The sequence below is a fragment of the Lycorma delicatula genome, chromosome 9 (assembly GCF_047948215.1).
Source record: "Lycorma delicatula isolate Av1 chromosome 9, ASM4794821v1, whole genome shotgun sequence".
Lineage (NCBI taxonomy): Eukaryota > Metazoa > Arthropoda > Insecta > Hemiptera > Fulgoridae > Lycorma > Lycorma delicatula.
In genome coordinates, this window is record NC_134463.1 from 125,429,222 (window position 1) to 125,450,847 (window position 21,626).

A 21,626-nucleotide genomic window follows, 5' to 3' on the forward strand; every position below is an offset into this window, starting at 1 on the left:
GAAACTACGCTTCATCTGTAAAAATATAATTTTGAGGATACCTATGCAATCTTGGTCAATAAAATGTTTAAATTATTAACAATAATTTAATCTTTTGGCATGATCTGTAGGTTTTAGTTCTTGAACCTATATTACTTTGTAGGGGTAAAGTTGCAGTTCTTTTCTTACAGCTGTATGTATCGTGGCAAGTTATTTGATGGATTTTGAAGGAATTTTCAACTTCTGTTTGTTTAGTTTAGGTGGTCTTCCACTTTGATCAGTGTCTTCAACAGAGCCTGTTGCCTGAAATTTTTCATTAACAGTTCAAACTGCATTGTGGTGAGGAGTATTTGGGAACTTTTCAAAAACCTTATGCTTCACCAAATCTGTATACTTGTCATCTTCACAAAAGATGTGATTAATGAGGAAAATTTTTTCCTCTATCAAAAGAACCATTATGTTTCTCGCAACTATTGATCCTAATAAACAAAACAACATGAAATGAAACGAAGCTCATTCAATCAGAATTGAATAAGTTTGTCTTGATTTATTACTGAGCATTGCCCAATGAACCCACAGGGCAACCAACCTAATGCTGAAAGAACTGAATGCACCTCGTAATTATAAAGCATACTGCACAGTGACTTTCCAAATCCATTGTATGATTAATGTAACTAACTATTTATGAAAAACAAATTTCTTTTAAGATTTCGTTAAGAAGTTCTTTTCATAGATTTCAAATTTGTTCTTTTACATGCATAATTATTTTTCTCAATAATTTTATTGTTTTAAATTAGATTTTCTCTGGGTATTTGATTTTTAAAACTTGTATTTGTTATAACAGTATAATCAGATGGTCGGCACATTTCATCATGGTACTTCATGTAAAACAGCTGCAGCAGCTGCTGCACAAACTGCTGCATCTGTTTATTACCATCACCAGTTGTCACTGCAAGAAGATCAAGGCATTGACATGACACAGGTAAGTTATTTATTTATTCATAACGTAAATGCAAACTGTCCCATATAGAGCACAACCCATTTAGCATAGCCATATTTCAGTAGGAATACTTACAAAAATGGCATGAATAAATTATCAAATAAGTTTAATCAAATTTTAGAATACCTTCAATTTTAGAATAAATGCTGAAAGTGATTGTCTTCTTCCTAAATACACGCTTCCACTCTTTTCACTTCTTATTGTGTTTAGAGATTGTGACTGGATATTTAATATGGTTTCTTCAATATTAATCTTCATTTGTTCTTGGTTTGTTGCTGTAGGCTTTTTCTGTGAGATAATCTCAAACAAAAAAAATCTAATTGTTAAACCTGGAGATCTCGGCAACCATAAGCCACGGCCAATGACACAATATCAAAGAATTTGTTAATGAAAGCAGTTCTTGAATTTCCATGGTCTGATGCTGCGTTGTCATGTTGTAACCAACAGTATCAATCTTCCTATAACAACAGTAAATTGATTTACAACAAAATATTTTGATATCGTTCTTCAATAACAATGTACTCAAAGTAAATAGGATTAACATTTTTTTTTATATTGCTTACCAGATGCTCATATTCTGTGGATGCAATAGTTTTTCATAATGCGCACAGGAGTTTTCTAAACCTCCAGATGTTACTGTTTTGATTGCTTACATAGCTGTCCACATAAAACCATTCCTTGTCAGAGAAGAATAGCAAGTCCAAAACATGAATCCCCTCACACAAATTGATGAAACTGCGGACAATATTCTAATAATTTTTCATTGTTGGGATTAACTAACTGATGGAATTGGTTGAACTCAATATGGTCATATGTTTTGTCATCAGATAAATGGTTGATTTCAGCAAGTTAATTTCAGTCGATAAGCATCTAATTAATTCTTTTGGCAACCCAGTTAATCTCTGATTGAATTCAACAACTGTGAATTCAAAACTGTTCTTGACTTTTGTGTTTAGTCACCTGTCTCAATACTCTTGTGAAAACACAATATTCTTGCTAACAATGTACTGACCATCGCTTTGTTGTGTTTGTCGGTAGCAATCTACTGCGCTGGTGTGATAGTTCAATGTTGGACGAGTCCTTTCCAATAAAACGTTGAAGGATATGATAATTAATTCAAATTTTTTAGAGGCTGATTGATGTTTATATTTTATCTGGGATACCTGTATTTACTCTATTCACTCTTTGAATAACAATACAGTTTTACTGGATCATTTATTGTTTTATATTTATGGAAATTTATTTACTTGGTGTAAATTATGAATTATATGTTAATTTTAATCAGTTTTTATTGAAAAATATAAATGGTATAAAATAATTTTTCTTTTTATTATCTATCTGTAATCAAGAACAAATAGGAGACAGACGATTTAGTTTTACCCTAACCACCTCTTTACTGCAATTAGTGGTGTACTGACATTGATGTCATCTCTCCTTCTTTAAATAATGAATTTTTCCTTATGATTTAAAGCCTTGTTATAGATTACCTTACTCTGTAACCAAATCTGCATACAAATTCATTGTCATAAGGTATGAAGAACATAAATGGATCCAGGGTGAAATGAGTTTTCAGATGGTGTGGACACCAGAAGTCGCACAATTATACTAAAAATTTTATACGGGTAGGATTTTTATTGAGATTTTTTTTATTTGGCTTTGATGGAAATATTATATCAAAAATATATATAAAATTAAAATTAAGCCATGCATTTATTTGGTGTTTTTTACGGTTATTTAACTAAAAATTTAGAATATTTGAATGTATAAAAAAGGAGCTGTTATGTTATGAGAGGAGGTTCTGTGGTAGCATGTTGATAGGATCAACACACTTTGTTTTATCATCAGCATATTGATTCTTATCGTTGTTGGGTAAATCATCCGAAATAATATCAGATTTATAATTCAAATCATTATTATCATTTTACTTTATTTAAAAATTTGTCACATTTTTATGAATTAAATATATAAAACTATGATGGATTGGTGACGTATAATATAATATAAACACAAAGACATTTTAAATGGAGTCAAGATTATTTTGTACTATCTGTTAGAATAGAATTTAAAAAATGATCAACACACGAATAATGATACAGATATATTTATAATAGTGTATTCAATAGTGACAAAAAATCACAAAGAATGTGTAACAAAATCAGTTTTTCAACTGTCCCCCTTTGAATAATAAGAGGCCATTCAAGTATTGTATAAGTATCTTAAGAGGAGGGAGATTTGTGTTATGCTTACTTTTTCTAATAAAAGGCAGGGAGGATTCAAAAATCAATAATAATGTATTTTTTTATAATTATTTGATATAAACTGTTATTAATATAAATTTTTTTATTATGTCTAAAACATTTTAGGAAAATTTTAGATATGTTTCACAATCATTTTGTTATTGTAATATTCCAGGAAAATTCTAAAAACATTTCAATAACAATATAGCAGTTTTGTTATAGTGTATTCATCAAAATTAAACTGTAATTTTTAACTATTGTATTTGATAATTATTATTATATACGCTTATTTAATTTATCTTCCAGCATCTAATTTAAAACCTGATTGTATAATGATTCTACTCTGATCTCTTATTAAGGTTTTTCAGTAATTTTCCTTAATCCTTCTAAAGATTGTTTGGAAAGTTCTCAGCCAGAAGAAGAAAACACAAGATTTTTCAAAATTTTTTTTTACTTTTCCATGTAAAAACCTTGCAATTAAATACATTTAGATCGACAACTTTCCTACTTTTTAATAATATTAATACAAGGGTAATTCAATAATCAAAGACACAAATAGCTTTGAAGGCAAAAAAAAGTAAGAGGCTTAGGATATTTTCAGAACAGTAAGTTGATAATCCTTTGATGACTTTTGATCAGCCGTTTGAGTAAAATATTTTGTTTATAATCTTAAAATCTCATTTTACAATGGTGAGTCCTCTTGAAGTTTGAATTTGTTGAACAGTGTACAGTGATCCATATTTTGCTTTCTGAAGGTAAAAAAAAAAAAAAGTAGTTAATATTACTCTTATACGACCAAACATTACGGAGAAAGTTATATATAAACTGCAGAAATTTTTACAAGAGGTTGGAAAAATTTAAAGATTGTTGAACTTCAGTGACTGGCAAGCACCATTCTGGATGTCCAGTTGAAGTTTCAACTCCAGCACTTGAAACTTGCATAGACTCTTATCCGAAAAGAAAACACTGGATTACAGTTGAGATTACAGCTGAAAAATTACAAGCAAGGGTCAGTTCAGTTCATAACATTATCACTGTCATTATACAAGCTTCAAGTACTGTAAAACAAGTTTGAGGTCGATTCCAAGACAGTTGACAAATCATCATAAGGAAACAAGACTTCGCATGTACACAGAGGTGAAACAGCAGTAGCAGCAAGAAGTGATGTTTTTGCATTGTGATATCACAATAAGAAAGTGATGCTTTTTTGCACAGTATTGTAATCTATGATGAGACATGGATTCACCATTATGAACCAGAATGAAAAAGGCAGAATGTGGAATGGAAGCATGTGAGTTCACCTGTCAAGGAAAAATTCCAAACCCAACCGTCAGCCGAAAGAATCATGATGACAATATGCTGGGTGGATCCCAACCTTTGGGTCCCTAAAAGCGCCTGGTTTTTGTTGATTTTCTAGGAGATTGTAAAACAATAAACAGTTCATACTATTGTTACGTGCTTATTAACAAAATGAAGCTGGCAGTGTTGAAAAAACACCCTGGATCTCAGCACAAAGGAAGGCATCATTGTGTTTCTTGATAATGCCTGGCCTCATACAGCTCAAGTAATTTGAGAAACTGTCAACAAATTACATCAAGAAGTACTACCTTTCCTCCACCATTTGCCCTGGGTTGGCACTATCGAATTTCTACTTGTGGCTCACTCACTCAAGAAAATATCGGTAAGAAGTTTAACGGCATTGACAATGTCAAAAGAAAGTGTGCTAGATTGGCTCTGTCATCAATACAAAGATTTATTTATAGCAGACATAAATAAGCTGATTAATAGATGAGACAGGTGAATTAATGTTGCTGGAAATTATGTTGAAAAGTGAAAAAAATGTCACGTTGATTAATTATACTGTTTTAGCTTTAGAGTGATTTATATCTTCAATTATTGAATGACTTGTAAATAACGCTATTCATCTGACTCTGCAAAGTAAGCAGTTGTTTCAGTTTTGACTTCATCATCATTTGAGTGAATCTTCTTTCAATGAGCCATTTCTTCAGGTTTTGGAAGAGGAAGCAATCGCTGGGCTTCAAATCCAGCAAATATGGCACATGTGGAAGCACTTTGAAGCGTAGGTCACAAAATATTTCAGAAGCAACCTGAGACTTGTGCTCCGAAGCATTATCATAGCAAAAGGCACTTTCTTTTTGGCCAGATATGAACATTTGAATGGATGTATGACTGACTACATTTAAATTCAGCAGCTCACTCTTTTACTGTTGAATAATATCAGGAGAATCCTTTGAAATACAATGTAACTCTTTTTGTATGTCCACTGGGGTTAGACTTTTAAAATAAAGCCTTTTTAACAGCTTAAACTTCAATTTTATTCATATTTCAGAAAATGTCAAAACTTTTTTTTTCACTTGATCTTTACATACAATCAATTGAATGCTTGTGTCTGAAATTATGCTGTATGCCATCTAATGGATCGAACTCAAAAAAAATCATAGTTATCTGGTTATACTTGGACTATCTCTGTGTCAGGCCTAGAACTTTCTGAACGATACTCATTTGTTTATAAAAAACTTCAAATATTTTTCAATATAGAATGAAGTAGTGTAATTTGTAACATATACTCATAAAATTAATCATTTTTGAATATATGTTGGTTAATGGTAAATTTATTTCTGCTCATTGTGTGAATTGTATATATTAATAATAAGAAAACAATTAATAAATAATATTAATGATCAAGTTTTAATCTGTAATGAAATTAAAATAATGAATATAAAAATTGTATGTAAACAATTTTTACTATTTTATTATTAATTATAATAAAAAAAAAAAACATTTTATGTCTTTTATAGTATCACATTTTTGCAGTTTTTCAACTTTTTACAAATTTTGAAAATTGCTATTTTCAAAAACTCAGATATGATGGAAAAAAAGTTTATTTTTGAAATCAGCGCTAAAAAATACATAGGAATCAATTACATATGAAATTAAAAAACATTCCACAACCCAAATTTTCAGGCTTGTGTAATTAAGCAGTTCTGTCCCTTTTGAGAGAGAATGATGGTAATCATCCGTCTAACTGTTACATTAATACAGTTCTTTTTGCTTTGTTAGACTTTATAAAGTAGCTAATGGAAGCATTTATGAAGGTCAAAGTTTCAGCTAATTACTGTAAGTACATACTAATTACACAAGTGTGTATCTGTAATCAGTTATTAATCATTTTTATACTGATCTGTAAGTTAATGATTTATATCTGTGTAATAAATAATGAATAACGTATAATGTATAATGAATAAAGATTTTCTATAATTTTTAATCATTTTCCTGTAATATTGTCAGAGTCCTGGTAGAGATAGCCCGGGATCATCAGGATCAGGTTCACGTCATTCTACTGCCAGTCTAGATAGCGGTAGAGCTTCTGGTTGTCATCTGGGACCTCCTCATCACCCTAGATGTTCATTATCTTCGTCCTCTGTTGGATCATCTGATACGCAAAGTGGTCCACCTTCACGTGTAGAAAGACTTCTTTTACAAGGAGTGCCGGTAAGTTATAAAAGAGTAGTCAAGAAATAAATGATAAAATTTTATAGGCAAATTTTTTAACAGTTATAAAAAATAAAGTGAAAGTTTTTAATTTATTTGTTAACTTATAATTTGGAAACAACTGACATCATAAATCTTAAACCGATATAAACATGATTTTTCAAAATTTAGATTAAATCCTTTTGACATTGTAATGAAAAATAAAATTGTCTTGCTATGATTTTATGAATTTTTATGTCTAAAGAATTCTTTTTTTCTGTTCAGGTCAATGATTATGTTGAATACAAAAAAATTAAGCGTGCAGTTATATTTTTGTGTTAGATTAACGATTAGATATCCCTATCAATATACTCGTAGCTTAGATATAGATTTGATTCTCAGTTTATGCTTGTTATTTTGTTCATTATTATTAGTGTATATTTTTACATAGCTTGACATTCTTCATAAGTTACCAATATTTTGTATTCCCAAAAAAAAAGAACAAAAAAAGAGCGTGTGGTAGCAATCATTCATTATAAATAAAAACAGAAAAAAAAATTAAATAAATTAATCCAAAGATGGATTCAAAATATTCCAAAATGTAATGCAAAATGATTGTGACAAATAAATAATAAAACCAGAGAAAATTATTTTTTGGTGATTAGCTCTTCCCATCATGTATTGTCACAATCAGAAAGGCAAAAAGTTTCAAAGACATTTCTTTTGTCTTGTGAGCCCATTAAAAATATTCATGTAGATTATATATATATTTTATAATAAAAATTAATCAAATAATGTGGACATCATACGTTTTAGTCAGTTTTTCCACAGTTTAATATTATTGGTGTAATAATTTCTGAAGGTTGTGTTAACATCATTGAGAAGTGTAGTTTTAGTAAACAATTTTATTTTCTTTGGGGAAAAAAGTGGATGATTTCTCAACATTTTTCTTTTCAAGATGTTTAAAGAAATTATCTCTTATATATTTTAATTATTTAAAATACAAAGCATGTTTCCCAAGTAAGAGGTAGGGCATAAAAAAAAAGTAAGTAAGTGAATAAAAAGTTTATTAAATGTTATATATTTATACATGCTTGTTTTATTTTTCTATATAGTCCCAATTCTTTTCTGAGCATTTCTGGTATCTAGGAACAACTATTTTAACACTCTGTTCATAAAAATCTGTCCCCTGAAATTTCAATCAGCTCAATACAGGTGTTTTCTACTTTTCACTGCTCTCAAACCATTAAGAATCAAGCTACTTTTTTAATGAAGAAAGACATTGCAGTCATTAAGTATAAGGATTGAGCTGTAAGGGAATTGATCAAAAGTTTCCCGCTTGTAATGATAAATCTTCCTCACATAACAGGCAGGACTCTGCGGGTGTAAGTTATTGTGGATGGAAACAATTTCTGATGACAGTATGTCTCATTACTAGCTCTAAATTGTACATCCTATTTTTGGAAGTTTTTCACAGGATACCTCTGCTATGATTGTTTCCAGCTCCATGAACTTCAGTAGGATACCTTTTTGTTCCAGAAAATAATTATCACGATCTTCTGAGCTGAATGGGTTTGCTTGAATTTTTTTGGTTTTAGTGAACTTGAATGACACCACTGCATAGGTTTTTATCTGGATAAAATTCATGTTTCATTACCACTCATAATATAGAGAATATTCATCTCCCCTTTTTCTCTCTCATAGTTGTACAAAAATGCATGTATTTTGCCATTCTTTGATGCATCTGTTCAACACAAATTTGCGGTCAACATTTTCAGTATCCACTGTCATAAAGTTTACAGTAGCCTAGGTACATTATAACAGTTCCATGCATTGTATTCCATGAAATGTGTGAAAGTTTGTTGCAAGAATGCTAATTTAGTGTCAGTGTTCTCAAACTTTGCGTTCACTTGTTCAATAAGGTCATCTTTTTGAACACTAGACCTTCCACACCTCTTTATCATGAGTATTTGTATGGCCTTTGTTAAAATCACTACTCCAGTTTCTTATTTTTAGTTCTCTCATTACTACAGGTTTGTAAATTTCATGTAATTTACAATAATTTCAAAAATATTGTGATCTTTCAGGTTGAAAAATCAAATCATATTTTGGATTTCACAACTAGTGGGGTTGTTTATTGTTCCAGCTATTAGTAATCATTACCAGTGGCAGCAAATAATAACAAATTACTGGTAAGATTGCCAGCAGCTAACTAATGAAGAGCTTAAAGCTTCTGTGCTTGTGCGATATCATTGATTCTTATTAATTACATTTTATTCGGAAGAGGCCTTTACTTTCAAAATACACCTCATAGATTAAAGTTACTTTTTCTATTCTAGAATTATACAGTATGGTGTTTATTAATATAATAGTGATAATTGCAATTCAATATTACATAAATTTTGTGTTCTAGGACCAGGAAGTACTACACGGTTGGTTACTAGATTTACATTTTGAAGAATATTTTCCATTATTTGTATCCGCCGGTTATGATATGCATACGATATCACGAATGACTCCTGAGGTAATTTTTAAAATTTATTGGTTTTTAAATCAGAATTTTATGCTCTGCCCTGATTCTGTTATTTATATATAGTAATATGTAATGTGAAGTTGTTGCAGTAAATATTGACACATACTGCTGTTGTAGTTGTGTATTCTATCTGTAGTATTTTTCACTGTATTCATGATAATGAAAGTAAATCTAACACTGAGCAGATTTTTACCAATTTTTTTGGTGAAAATATTAAAAACTAATTTAAAATTTTGATTACACTTTTAATTCTGTTCTAGTACCATTTTGCTAAAATAGCCATATTATCATTTTTGATAATATGATTTTTGATAGTAGATCATTTAACGTCCAAAACTGAACCATTGATAAATGCAATTAAAAGTTATTTACAGATTCAGTGTTGAGCACTTGCAGGCTGTGGTCGATTCATAAATACAACATGCTGACCATGCATATACGCGTAGTAGTACAGCAGCTTTTCTATCTCAACTGGTGACGCTCAGCATGTTACTGTTGACTCTTGAACTCTTTTTGAATCTTGAACTGCAGTTTCTCTTTGGATAGATCATCATTGTCACAACTAATCCCTTTTCCTTAGACTTGATTTCTTCATTACCATTTGGATATTCTGTGATGTACATCTGATTGTATAAGGATTATGTTAGGAATACTGGAACATTTAGAATGAATATGTTGGTGTTAAGGCTGTTTATGGCTTAACAAAGAAATTATTTTTATCTTATAGTGATACAAAAGCTTAATGGCGCATATTGTTTTTAAAGTAAATCTGAATCTCTTCTAATCCCTCTTATTATTCAGAGTCATATTATAATCGAATGAGAAGATAGTGCTTACTAATAGATGCAGTTGAAGGATAGGTAAATGGTAATAGAAGGAGGGGAAGAAGATTTCAGTTGATTGATGGGGTTGTGGAAAGAGGAAAATATATGGAAATAGAAACACTTGCAAAGGACAGGAACAATTGGAAGCACCCATGGCAAGACCTGCCCCATTGGCAGAACACAATGAATGAAATGAAAGAATAGTCTAATGCTTCACAAACACTGTTCATGGTCAACATTTAAGTATTTAGTGACCTGCTAGCATTTTCGTAATATGTTGAGAATTTATTTTAGTAATCTGTGTTTAATAATTTATTACTTAAGTTTTATTTATTTTCTTTTTTTAGGATTTAACTGCTATTGGAATTAAAAAACCTAATCACCGTAAAAAATTAAAAGCTGAAATCGCACAGTTAAATATATCAGATGGTTTACCTGATTACATTCCTGTGAGTATAATCTTCATTTTAATAAATAAAAAAAAATTATTCTTCAGTTACGTATTAGTATATTAATTTGTTGTATTTTTAATTTGTAGTTTTACTTTTTTTTGTTTTTAATGTAATTCTTCAGATGTAATAAAATATGTGTGCTTACTGATTTACTGTTTGTTGTACTGTCATCATTAATATGATATATGGATTTCATAACATCTCTGTGTTGTTTCTCTGGTAATTTGTACTGAAGTGAGTGGAAAGTTTAGTTTCTTTTTTCCCCTTTTTTAATAATTTTATGGATTTACAATTTAATTACCTAAATGTTGAGTTTAATGATTTTATAGTGAACCAAACCAGTGTAAACATTTATTTATCAGATTATATTTATTAGAAGTCAATCTTCAGTTAGAAATCTGTTATTAAAATGGGTTGAACATGTTAATGGAATTAAAACTTTTATTGCCAGTTGAAATTTATATATTTGTTAGCTATAAAATTAGTGTGATTTTCTGGTAAATACTCAATTTAATAGTAATAATAAACAATTTAAAGAAATGGTAATAGTACTCAGTTTAAAGAGTTAGAACATTTTTTATAATTTTATCTTATAAATTTGATGCATGTGACCTCTGGTAGAGTGGTTGGTATCATCTCAGTCTTTCATATGGAAGATCTTGGGTTAGTTGAAATTCCATTCCATATTCCTACACACAACCTTTAAGCTTATGTAATAAATAAAAAAAGAAGATTTTATTGTGATTTAATGTGCTAGCATGCCCTTGTACGAACATGCTTTTTCCTCTATTCCAGTTTCCCATCAGCTAACATCTTCATTGCAGTATTAAAAAGAGTCTTTATAAGTTTAAATTTGCAGGGTAAAGGTATAAATATCATTTGAGAATGGGTGAATATTCTAAAATTTGCAGATGATGCCTGCTGATTGGGAGGTGCTTGCAGGATTCAATGAAATGAAAGAATTATTGGAGGAAATTAGAAAATTGGGCCTTACGGTGAACTTAAAGGAAACAAAAATTATGTGTTTCAATTGTGAAGCAGCAGGAAAAGTTAAGGTAAAGGGTGAAGAAGTAGAAAGGGTAGATGAAACTCATAATGTCTACTTAGGGCAGAGAATTGAGAGAGATGGGCAGCTAGAAGTCGGTAGAAGGATTGGGATGCTATGGGCAGCATTTAACAAATACAGACTTACATTTAGATCTGATTTAGAAATTAAAAATAAAACAAGATGGTTCAATGTGTATGTGTGTGTGTGTGTGTGTGTGTGTGTGTGCTTCCAGTTATGATTTATGGTTCTGAAATTTAGATGCTACTGAAGGAAATAATACAGAAATTAAGAACACGCATATAATCAATGACCAGATGTAGTTCTTCTGGCAAGAAGAAAAAATAAATTAAAAATAAAATTAATTTCTTCAGAAAAAGCTTAATAATATTTAAATAATATCTTTTCATTATTTTTAAAATCCTAATTTCAATTCTGTTGCTTAAAAATAAAAGTGGTTATTGAAAACTATTTTCATGGATAAAATTAATATATGAACTAGTTAATGATCAAATAATGACATTCTTATTTCAGTGCTTCTTTTTTTTTTAATTTCTAGGGTTCATTGGATGAGTGGTTGAGGTTGTTAAGGCTGGAAGAATATGGTGCAGCCCTTGGTTGCCAGGGTTATTCCACGATTGAGGATGTAACACAATTGACATGGGAAGATCTAGAAGATATTGGTATAGTTAAATTAGGACATCAGAAGAAAATATTGTTGGCAATTAAAAGAGTGAAGGATTTACGTGCCGGGAAAACATTTCCACCTCCACACACTCCTACGTATATGACCCATCAGGTAATTATTAGTTGTAGCAAGTAGTTCTGTATAAAATTTGGTTTTAATATTTCTTTGTTTTAATGCAATTTTATTTTACTACTATCATTAATGTTAAGTTTTATTAACATGCATTAGGACTTCACCTGCTTTACTTTTCTATTATTTATTTTCTTCTAGTTCTAGTATTTGATCTTAGCATAGAGTTTTCATTGGTAAAAATATAATACAACTTCAGTAGCAAGTTTTTATAGTGGGGCTATATAACATTTATTATAAATTTTTCCTTTTTGCTTAGAATTCATAGTTATGTGTATTTTTCCATAATTTTTTATTCTTTACCAAACTTAATTCTACATCAATTAACCTGTTATTTGTTCATCTATTACCAATTAATTGTAAAAGTGAGTTTTTTAATTTTTGTTTTGTATTCTTGTAGCTGCTTTAAAGATCTATTCGTTACTTAACAAATTACATTATCAGTGAATATCAACTATGGCAGTACAAATAATGATGAAAAAATAGATAATTTATTATTTAAAATTTTTGATTCTGGTGTAGTTGTAGATTTGATGCTAATAATTTTGATATAAAAAATTGATGAATTTTAAGTGGAAATAGTCTGAAGATGATGCAAATAAACTATCTAATTAGAAACTTTTGAGAACTATGTCATTACTTTTTAAAACAATTGTCCTGCAAATACTAAATTTTTCTAATAGAATAGGAAAACATTTCGTGAATATAAACAACAAGCTGTAGAATGAGACTTTGTTCATTTATTACTCCAGCATAAAGAAAATTATTTTATAAAGAAATGAAAGAAGAAGAAAGAAAATGTAAGAGCCAATATAAAACTCTCAATATCAATACTCTCTCAGACCAGGTTCAAATTATTGTTACCTAGGGAGCATCATCAGTAATGGAAATGGATGTGGGACGGTGATAAAGAGAACAACTCTAGCTAAAGCAACTTAAAATATTCTTTGTTCACCTTAAGAGAAATTTGTTACTGAGGTAGTAAAATATTGAGTATATAATCACTTATATTGAATATCTCACTTTGTAAATACTTCTCATTTTGATAATTAACATTGTTTTAAAAAGCATTAACATCTAGTATTTTTGTTCCATGAAGAACAAGTAATGGCTGACCGTGTACGTTGTTAATTGCAGTAAAAAAAAATTACTAACAAAACAGAGATTTCCTTTCTTCATATAGACCTGTTTTATAAATTTGAATTTTAACTTTACGTATTACAAAATTCTTAGGTGGACAAGGTTTTTCTAAAAATGGGTACTGCCTGTCTGGTAGAAAAGATCTGAGTGAGGGTGAATTGATCTCTTATTACTTTCCCTTATCTTTGATCCTTTCTTCCTTATTTTTTGGGTCTTTGATTGTAGGCTTGACCTGCCTTGTACATAAAAGCAGTTCAGTGTAATGAGGTTGTATAGACCGTACAATAAAATGCCACTAAATAATAATTACCACAGTTTTTTAAACGGTTAAATTTATTAAGAAATTGTAGACACTTTTCAAGTTCCTCAAAGTTAAATATATTTTTAACTGAAAGTCTAAATAAACAGTAATGTTGATTTAGTTTGTAGAATGATCTGAAAAAGTTGATTGTTATTTTAGTAAAATTTATTTTTAAATCCCTACAAATTCCATATTGTATCTGACATTACATGTCAAATACATAATTGTTTTTATTTTAACAATTCTTTGTAAAATATAACAATTCTTTTGCTAACAATTCTTTCTAAAATATAATGTATGAGGTACACAGTATGGAATATACAATCAACATACGAGGTCTGTAAATAAAGTAATGAGACTAGTTTTTTTTGGCAGCCAAAGTGGCAACACTGTAAAGTTACTTGTGTATATATATATATATATATATGGTTATATGAACAGCAGATTTATATTAGGTATTAATATGTTTAGTCTATTGTTGCCACATAAGATGAGTTTTTGCTGTGCGTTAAAAAAATGAGTGATACTAATTATGAGCAACGTTATGCAATCAAGTTTTGTGTTAAACTCAGTGAGAATGCTACTGAAACTTTTTTAAATTGAAAAGGGCATATGGAGATGATGCTCTGTCATGAGCCTAAGGTTTTATGTGGTTCAAAGCATTTTCAGATGGTTGGGAATCAATTGCAGACGATCCACGCTCTGGACATTAAAGTGGATTTACGTTAAAAAGTGACAACAGTGTTGAACGAATCAGAGACTTGATACAGAATGATCGGTGATTAACTGTCAAAATGATTACAGAAGAATTGAATTTGAACTGTACCTCAGTCCTTCAAATTTCTACAAATGAATTGGAAATGAAAGAAGTTTGTGCAAAATTGGTCCCAAAAACCTCCCTTTTGAACAGAAAAACAACAGGGTGGAAGTGTGCCACGATTTTCTAGGGCAAATTGAAACATTTTTCTAAAAAATGTTATTACTGGTGATGAATCTTGGATATTTGAGTAAGACCCAGAAACACGCCAGAGCAAGGAATAGCACACTTCAAACTCGCCAGGTCCCAAAAAAGCAAAAATTAACAAATCAGAACCATGCTAATCTGTTTCTTCGATAGTAATGGCATTATCCATAAGGAGTTTTTGTCTACAAGACAGACTGTAAATCAATATTTTTACTGAGAAATTCTTGAAAGACTGCAGAAAAGAGTTCCTGCATGAGACCAACCATCAAAGACAACTGGATGCTGCATCATGACAATGCACCTTGTCACACTGCACTCTCAATTAATGAAAAACTCAATTTTTGGCAAAGAAAAAACATTCCTGTAGTTTCTCAACCTCAACCACCTTATTCACTTGACTTGATTCCCTCCAAATTTTTCCTGTTCCCAACTTTAAAAAACACTCAAAGGACAACATTTTGGAACAGTAGAAAACAAAAAAAAAATTTAACTGACCATCTGAAGGATATTCTGGTTTCTGAGTTCCAACACTGCTATTAAGAGTGGGAAAACCGTTTGAAGCATTGTGTGGCTTCCCAAGGGAACTATTTGAAAGATAATAAGAGTCCATGTATGATAGGGTAAATAAAAAGTTTTTCTGAACAAGTCTCATTACTTTATTTACAGACCTCATATATAAAAAGGCCTTAAACTCATCCATTATTAACTCCATTCATTTCACATACAATAAAGTAATTGTGTTTATTTCACATCGTCTGTTTTACCTACTGTTGTATTACAGTGCTGCAAATTTATACGTTTAAATCTATGTTAATTAGACTACAATAAAAAACTTTTATTTGAATTACTAGCGAGTAAAGATGATAAATGCTACTGTCAGTGTTATTACCAGTCGACAATAGTTTCTATCTGGTTGGAATGTATTGTTAGCTGTAATTTGTTGGTAATAAGTTGTTCACGAATTTGTCATATGATATAATTAGTATTTAGCTGAAACTGTGTGTACTTGAATATCAGAACTGCCATTCTGTATGAGCATTTTTAATTCATAAAATACTTCAAATCTATGTCCATCACACATCTAGCATCATTTTATTTTGATTTTAAATTGTTATAGTCAAATTTGTGCTGCACTGATGATTCCTATGATTCTAATTGTACCAAATTTACCCCAAAATACTCATCGGTTTCCTAATGCGCTTCTTTTGAAAAAAAATCATGAGCATTTTAAAAAAATGTTTAATCAAACTGATACTTGACAGAGTGATACAATATGAAATTTTTATGGATTTAAAAATAAATTTTACTAAAATAACAATCGATTTTCTCAGATCATTTGTAACTCTTTCAATTAAAAATATATTTAACTTTGAGGAACTTGAAAAAATTTCTACAATTTCTCAGTAAATTTAACTGTTTAAAAACCTGTGATAATTATTATACAGTACCATTTTATTGTGTGGTGTGTTCAACCGTTACACTTAATTGTTGATTTTGTGTACGAGTCAGGTCAAACCTACATTCTAAGAACCAAATAGTAATAACTAATTACAGAGTGATAAGATTTAGATCATTGGTTCTCAAACATTTTCAACTACCATCCACATTGAAAACCAAATATTTTCTAGTGCCCCCTAAAATTTAAAGCCAAAAACTGCAATACTACCTCAAAATTTGTCATTAAAGCTAGATCAGCTAAATCAAAACCCTTTAATTTCCATATTTATTTGTATCAATATGTTGCTTAGATCAGGAGATATGCAGCAAGTGTCCTTTTCTCTTTAAAGTGGAATATTTTGGTTTAGAAAAATTGTAGAGAGACAAAAAATACATGAAAACTAGTATTAAAATTTTAAACAATTTTAATACAGTAAACTGAAAAAAAATTTGTTTCCTCAATGCACTTGATGAAACATGAAGAAAAACTTTCAAATTTTTAAAACATTTCTTCTCACTGATTTTATTTTTTAATTTGATGATTTTTTAAATCTGATGTATACTATCAAAAAGTAGAATATTCAACCTTTAATTTTCTTTTTTATTCGTTTTTCTTAGCCTTTTGGTTTCAGTGTTAAAGAAGTTTGTATACAATCATTTTTTATCACAAAATATAGGTGTTTCTTTAATTTTTTGTATAGTGTTGTAGGTATTTAATTTTAGTTTGAAATATCAGGAAAACATAATTTTTGCCTTTTTTTTTTTTAATTAACCATTGCCTTCCTAGACTGTCTGAACATCCCAATCTTCTGTGTTCCTTCTATCGCCTCCCTCTGAAGGCCTCCAGTGTTCACAACGGGGCATTATCACCCACAAGGGGGTGTTATTGCCCACTTTGAGAATGAATGGTTTAGATGAACAGCATATTAGAATATCAAATCTTTATTGCCATCTGTTATTTTTTCATAACTATCTAAATTTCCAAAAATCTTCTGAAATACCATGTTTTTTTCTCTATTTTCACATCAATAAATGGAAAATGTCATGCAAGTAGTGTTTGTATGATATTTTACAGAGAAAAGATTGATGAGGAAACTAATTGTGTAATTAAATTTTTTCTATATTTTTTTTTTAATGATAGTAACATGGCAGTCACCTGTCAAGTTACAAGTTACTTAGTACAGGATTCAAAGGGCATACATTTTTATAGCATAATATTATTATGGGAAGTAAAATGTACTGGAAATAGTTGGAACCATTTTTAAACACTTTTCTTTAACTTTTTATTATAAATTTCCAATTAAAACATATATTCAGGAATTAATTGTTTGCATCAAAATAGCTTGTTTCCAGTACTAGAAAAAAAAATACTTTACTGGTTAAAATAAATACTTTTAACTGGTTACTTTATGTTTATTTATATTTGTAAGTTTTATCAGTTATGTAAGATATCAAAAATATTTCTTTCCTTTTTAATTTAACTATTATCTTTAGTATATTATTGGTTTTTATTTATAAATCAGATAATATTATGGAATATATATTATTTATTTATTTATTCATTTATTTTTATGACTTTCCTTCAACCAGCTCATTCAGGTAAGAATCTTTAAAAATATCATAGTAGTGTATTGTCTAATTTTACTTTTTTTTTGTATATGTAGTTATTTACCGTACTGCACAGCTTTGATTACCAGTTTTTTTTAAACAGTTAAATTGTAGAAATTTTTTCAAGTTCCTCAAACTTAAATATATTTTTAACTGAAAGCGTCTAAGAGTAATATCGATTTAGTTTATAGAATAATCTGAGAAAATTAATTGTTGCAGTAAAATTTGTTGTAAATCCCTACAAATTCCTATATTGTTTCTTAACATTACATGTCAAATACATAATTGTTTTTATTATTTTATTGTTTTGTTAACAATTCTTTCTAAAATCTAACGCATAAGATAATCAATATCGTGAAATGACATCACATAAGTGCGCTTAGTGACAAATAATTATTTACGAGGGTCTTTCAGAAAGTACTTGGCTTGATAAAGAAAAAAAAGATTTTTATTTTTTAATGTTACCTTTCAGTTTGTTTCTTCTATACCAATTAATTTTTTAACGTTTAATACTCTCAGTATAATTTGATTTGTTGGACTTTAAAAAATAATCAGTCGTCTCAGCTCTAATCTCATCATTTGAAGTGAATCTTCATTTACTGAGCCATTTCTTCAGGTATGGAAAGAGAAAGTAATTGCTGGGGACTAAATCTGACAAATTTGGCACACGCGAAAGAACTTCAAGCGTAGATCTTTAAGTTGTGCAACAAGTTGAGATGTATGTGCAGATGCATTACAGTGTTGAAAGACCACTTTATTTTTGGCTAGATGCAGACATTTAGCTTCAATAAGCACCCTTTAGTCAGATCATTAGTGAAGCGTAATATTACCAGATATGGATTTTTCTCGGTAGTCTAAGAGCACTGCACCACGAGAATCCCAAAAACTCGTAGCCATGAATTTTCCTATTGATGGAAACATTTTCACTTTCTTTGGCACACTTTGAACTGCTCCCTCCCTCTGTTTGGATCGATGTTTAGTCTCTAGCATGTAATAGTGAATCCATGTATTATCTACTGTTGTAAACTTTGAAGAAACGTAGTGGAATCGCATTAAAATAAGTTTAAATATCTGTGAGAAGTGATAAGTCAAATATGCGTTTTTGGTCGACTTTAACTTGCAGAGCAGAAAGCTTTTCTTACCCAAAACATTATGTAAAATGTAATGGACACGGTCTATTGAGATGTTTGTTACGTTAGCAAGCTGGTCTTTCTTCAGTCAGGGATAATATGGAACTGTGGATTTTTCTGATGATTTTATCGGTTGTAAGGGTTTTGTGCTTTTCAAGCATTCATCATCTTGAATAGATACATTTGAATTCAGCAGCCCATTTTTTAAAACAAAGACACATTTTTAAAACAAACTCTTTTCCAAGTGGAATCTAACTCTTTTTTATATGTCTGTTGTGGTTTTATACCTTTTAAAAAAAGTACTTTATATCAACTCAAACTTCAATTTTATCTATTTTTCACAAAAGTCAAAACTTTGCTTTACTTGATTGACACAAATGAGCAACTAATTGCTAGTTTTTGTAACTTCACAGCACACCATCTAAAGGATTATAGATATTTGGTTGTACTTGCACCATCTCTTTGTCAGGCTAATAACTTTCCGAACAACCCTAACACAATTCTGATGTTGATGTATTTATTTTGTAGTTTTTATGATAAAACCATTTTTCTGATTATGAAACACACATACACACACACACACGAATATATATATATATATATATGTGTTTTTTTCATAAGTCCTTTTTATTAATGGAATTTTTTCAATAAAAATTATGATCATTTTGCAAATGTTATGAGGGTACAGTTTACCATTCATTTTATTTGTAATTAATGTAGTGTAATAATTCAGCACGTATTTTATTTTTATTTTTTTAATTATACTTTTTAATCGGTAGTAATTTAATACATAAATTTTTAAGTCAATTATTTTTAAAACTATACTTCAGTACTTATAAACTCATAAAGTAGTAATCATTTCATTTGTTTCTATCGTAGTTTTATTTATAATACTGAAAAGTTTTATTGTGTTAATAATTTTTTCCAGTCGGTCATTTTAATCATAAAACGAGAAGTTACTTTTTTTTTCAAAGAATGTTTTTATTATATCAAAGCTAGATATAACACAAACTTGGCTTATTGCCTGTCAGCTTTCTATCGTGTTACCATTTATCAGCGCATGGTTACTTATGTTATACAGATAAAATAATTTTCCTGTGAATGTTCAGAAAATTTATTCATTTTTTATCTTTTAAAAAATATTTTGATAACAAAATTCACCACATTTTGAAGACACCCGTACTCTTTACACTGATTATTGGTGTAAGGGCAGCAGTCAAAAACATTACTTATTTAAAAATTACATTTTATAAATTAATAAAGCAAAAATATTATACTGTGCTTAGTCACAAGCTATAAAATGTGAGACTTATTTGTTGAAATATACTAAATAACTTTAATAGCTAAAATATTTGTTTCATAATGTCGTATAATTAAAAATAATGGTTTAATGTTCTATGATATGGTATCATGTTGAACGGGTTAACTTCATGAACACGTTTTGGTAGTTGTTCAGAAATACTTAAGTATCAGTATGACCAACCAGTCGGTAAATATTGAATGCAACATTATTGTTATCTATGACCAGCGGATAATAAATTTACATGATTGAAAGGTATGTGTTTGTTTCGCATTAGGAAATTTATGTGCTTAAAAGGTAATGAAAACCACCTTTTTATTTGAGGATTTATCTTTGGCAGCCTTCAGTAGTTATTTGAGATCTATAGTAATAATGCAAAGTAGAGTTAGTGAAGTAATACGACATTGTTGCAATGCTCTGACAGATGACAACGGTGTTGTGTATGTATGTTTTATCATAATTCAACATGGTGTGTAGGTAATAGTATTCTTATTACTTTGTATGTTTTTTTACTCATGTAAAATTTAGTTTTATTGTAATATTTGAATTGTTAATTTTATATTTACGACACTGAAATTTGTCTGTTTCACATTAATTAAATAGTCACTTTGCCGTTGCTGATGATCTGCATTTTTATGCTTATCTTTTTATTGTTTTTAATAATTAACATTGTTTTCCTTTTGCCATTATGATTGTTTTCATTGATTTACATGGAATTTGCATTTTAGTAGCTAATGTTGCCATTCCTTGAATTAATCGTATTCAAAAAGTAACTTGTAAAATTATGTTTACTTTCACTATAATGATAGATCGTAACATCTATGTATTCTAAAAATTACTAGTTTTAATTTTTGTTAAGATAACGTTAACTAAGGAATTTTACTTTTCAAATTTTATTTGCTTTCTATATCTTCTAACTTTTGAAATTAAAAAATTGTGCTTTTTTATTCACCTTTGTCAGAGTAAAATACATCTGATTATGAAAAAAATGTTATATTAAATTCTTACTCTATGAAAGGTTAACTTCTTGATGTTACCCTGTAACATTTTTTTCCGTGCTATATATACTAAGTAGAAACCAAATTCCAAGTATATTTTGCTGTATTCTGAACATATTTTGACATGTCATATGCTGCCTTCTTACTCAGTAATTTTGTCTAAACTGAATTTGACTAGATGCAAAACTGTAAAAAAAGGTTTTTCCTTTGTATGTACTATTGTACAATAAAGAATTTTTAATTATAGACTGATGTTCTGTCTTTAAATATCGTTTTGTCATTTTGTGAATTAACTATTTGTTACTTCATCTGTTGTTAATGCTTTGTTGATAATGCACTTGTCTTCAAAGTTTTCAGTTACTTTTTGTT

General features: G+C 29.4%; 1 protein-coding gene across 4 annotated transcripts in view; it reads left to right on the top strand.

The window, feature by feature from the left end:
- The window catches only part of ckn (CRK like proto-oncogene, adaptor protein), a 288,310-nt gene that overhangs the window by 232,377 nt on the left and 34,307 nt on the right, over window positions 1-21,626 (top strand). For all 4 annotated transcript variants that reach the window (XM_075374427.1, XM_075374426.1, XM_075374425.1 and 1 more), the window contains 5 exons: window positions 824-961; window positions 6,526-6,729; window positions 9,122-9,232; window positions 10,413-10,514; window positions 12,122-12,361. In XM_075374427.1, coding sequence (XP_075230542.1) covers window positions 824-961; window positions 6,526-6,729; window positions 9,122-9,232; window positions 10,413-10,514; window positions 12,122-12,361 — 795 coding nt within the window. The remainder of the gene's footprint in view (window positions 1-823; window positions 962-6,525; window positions 6,730-9,121; window positions 9,233-10,412; window positions 10,515-12,121; window positions 12,362-21,626) is intronic.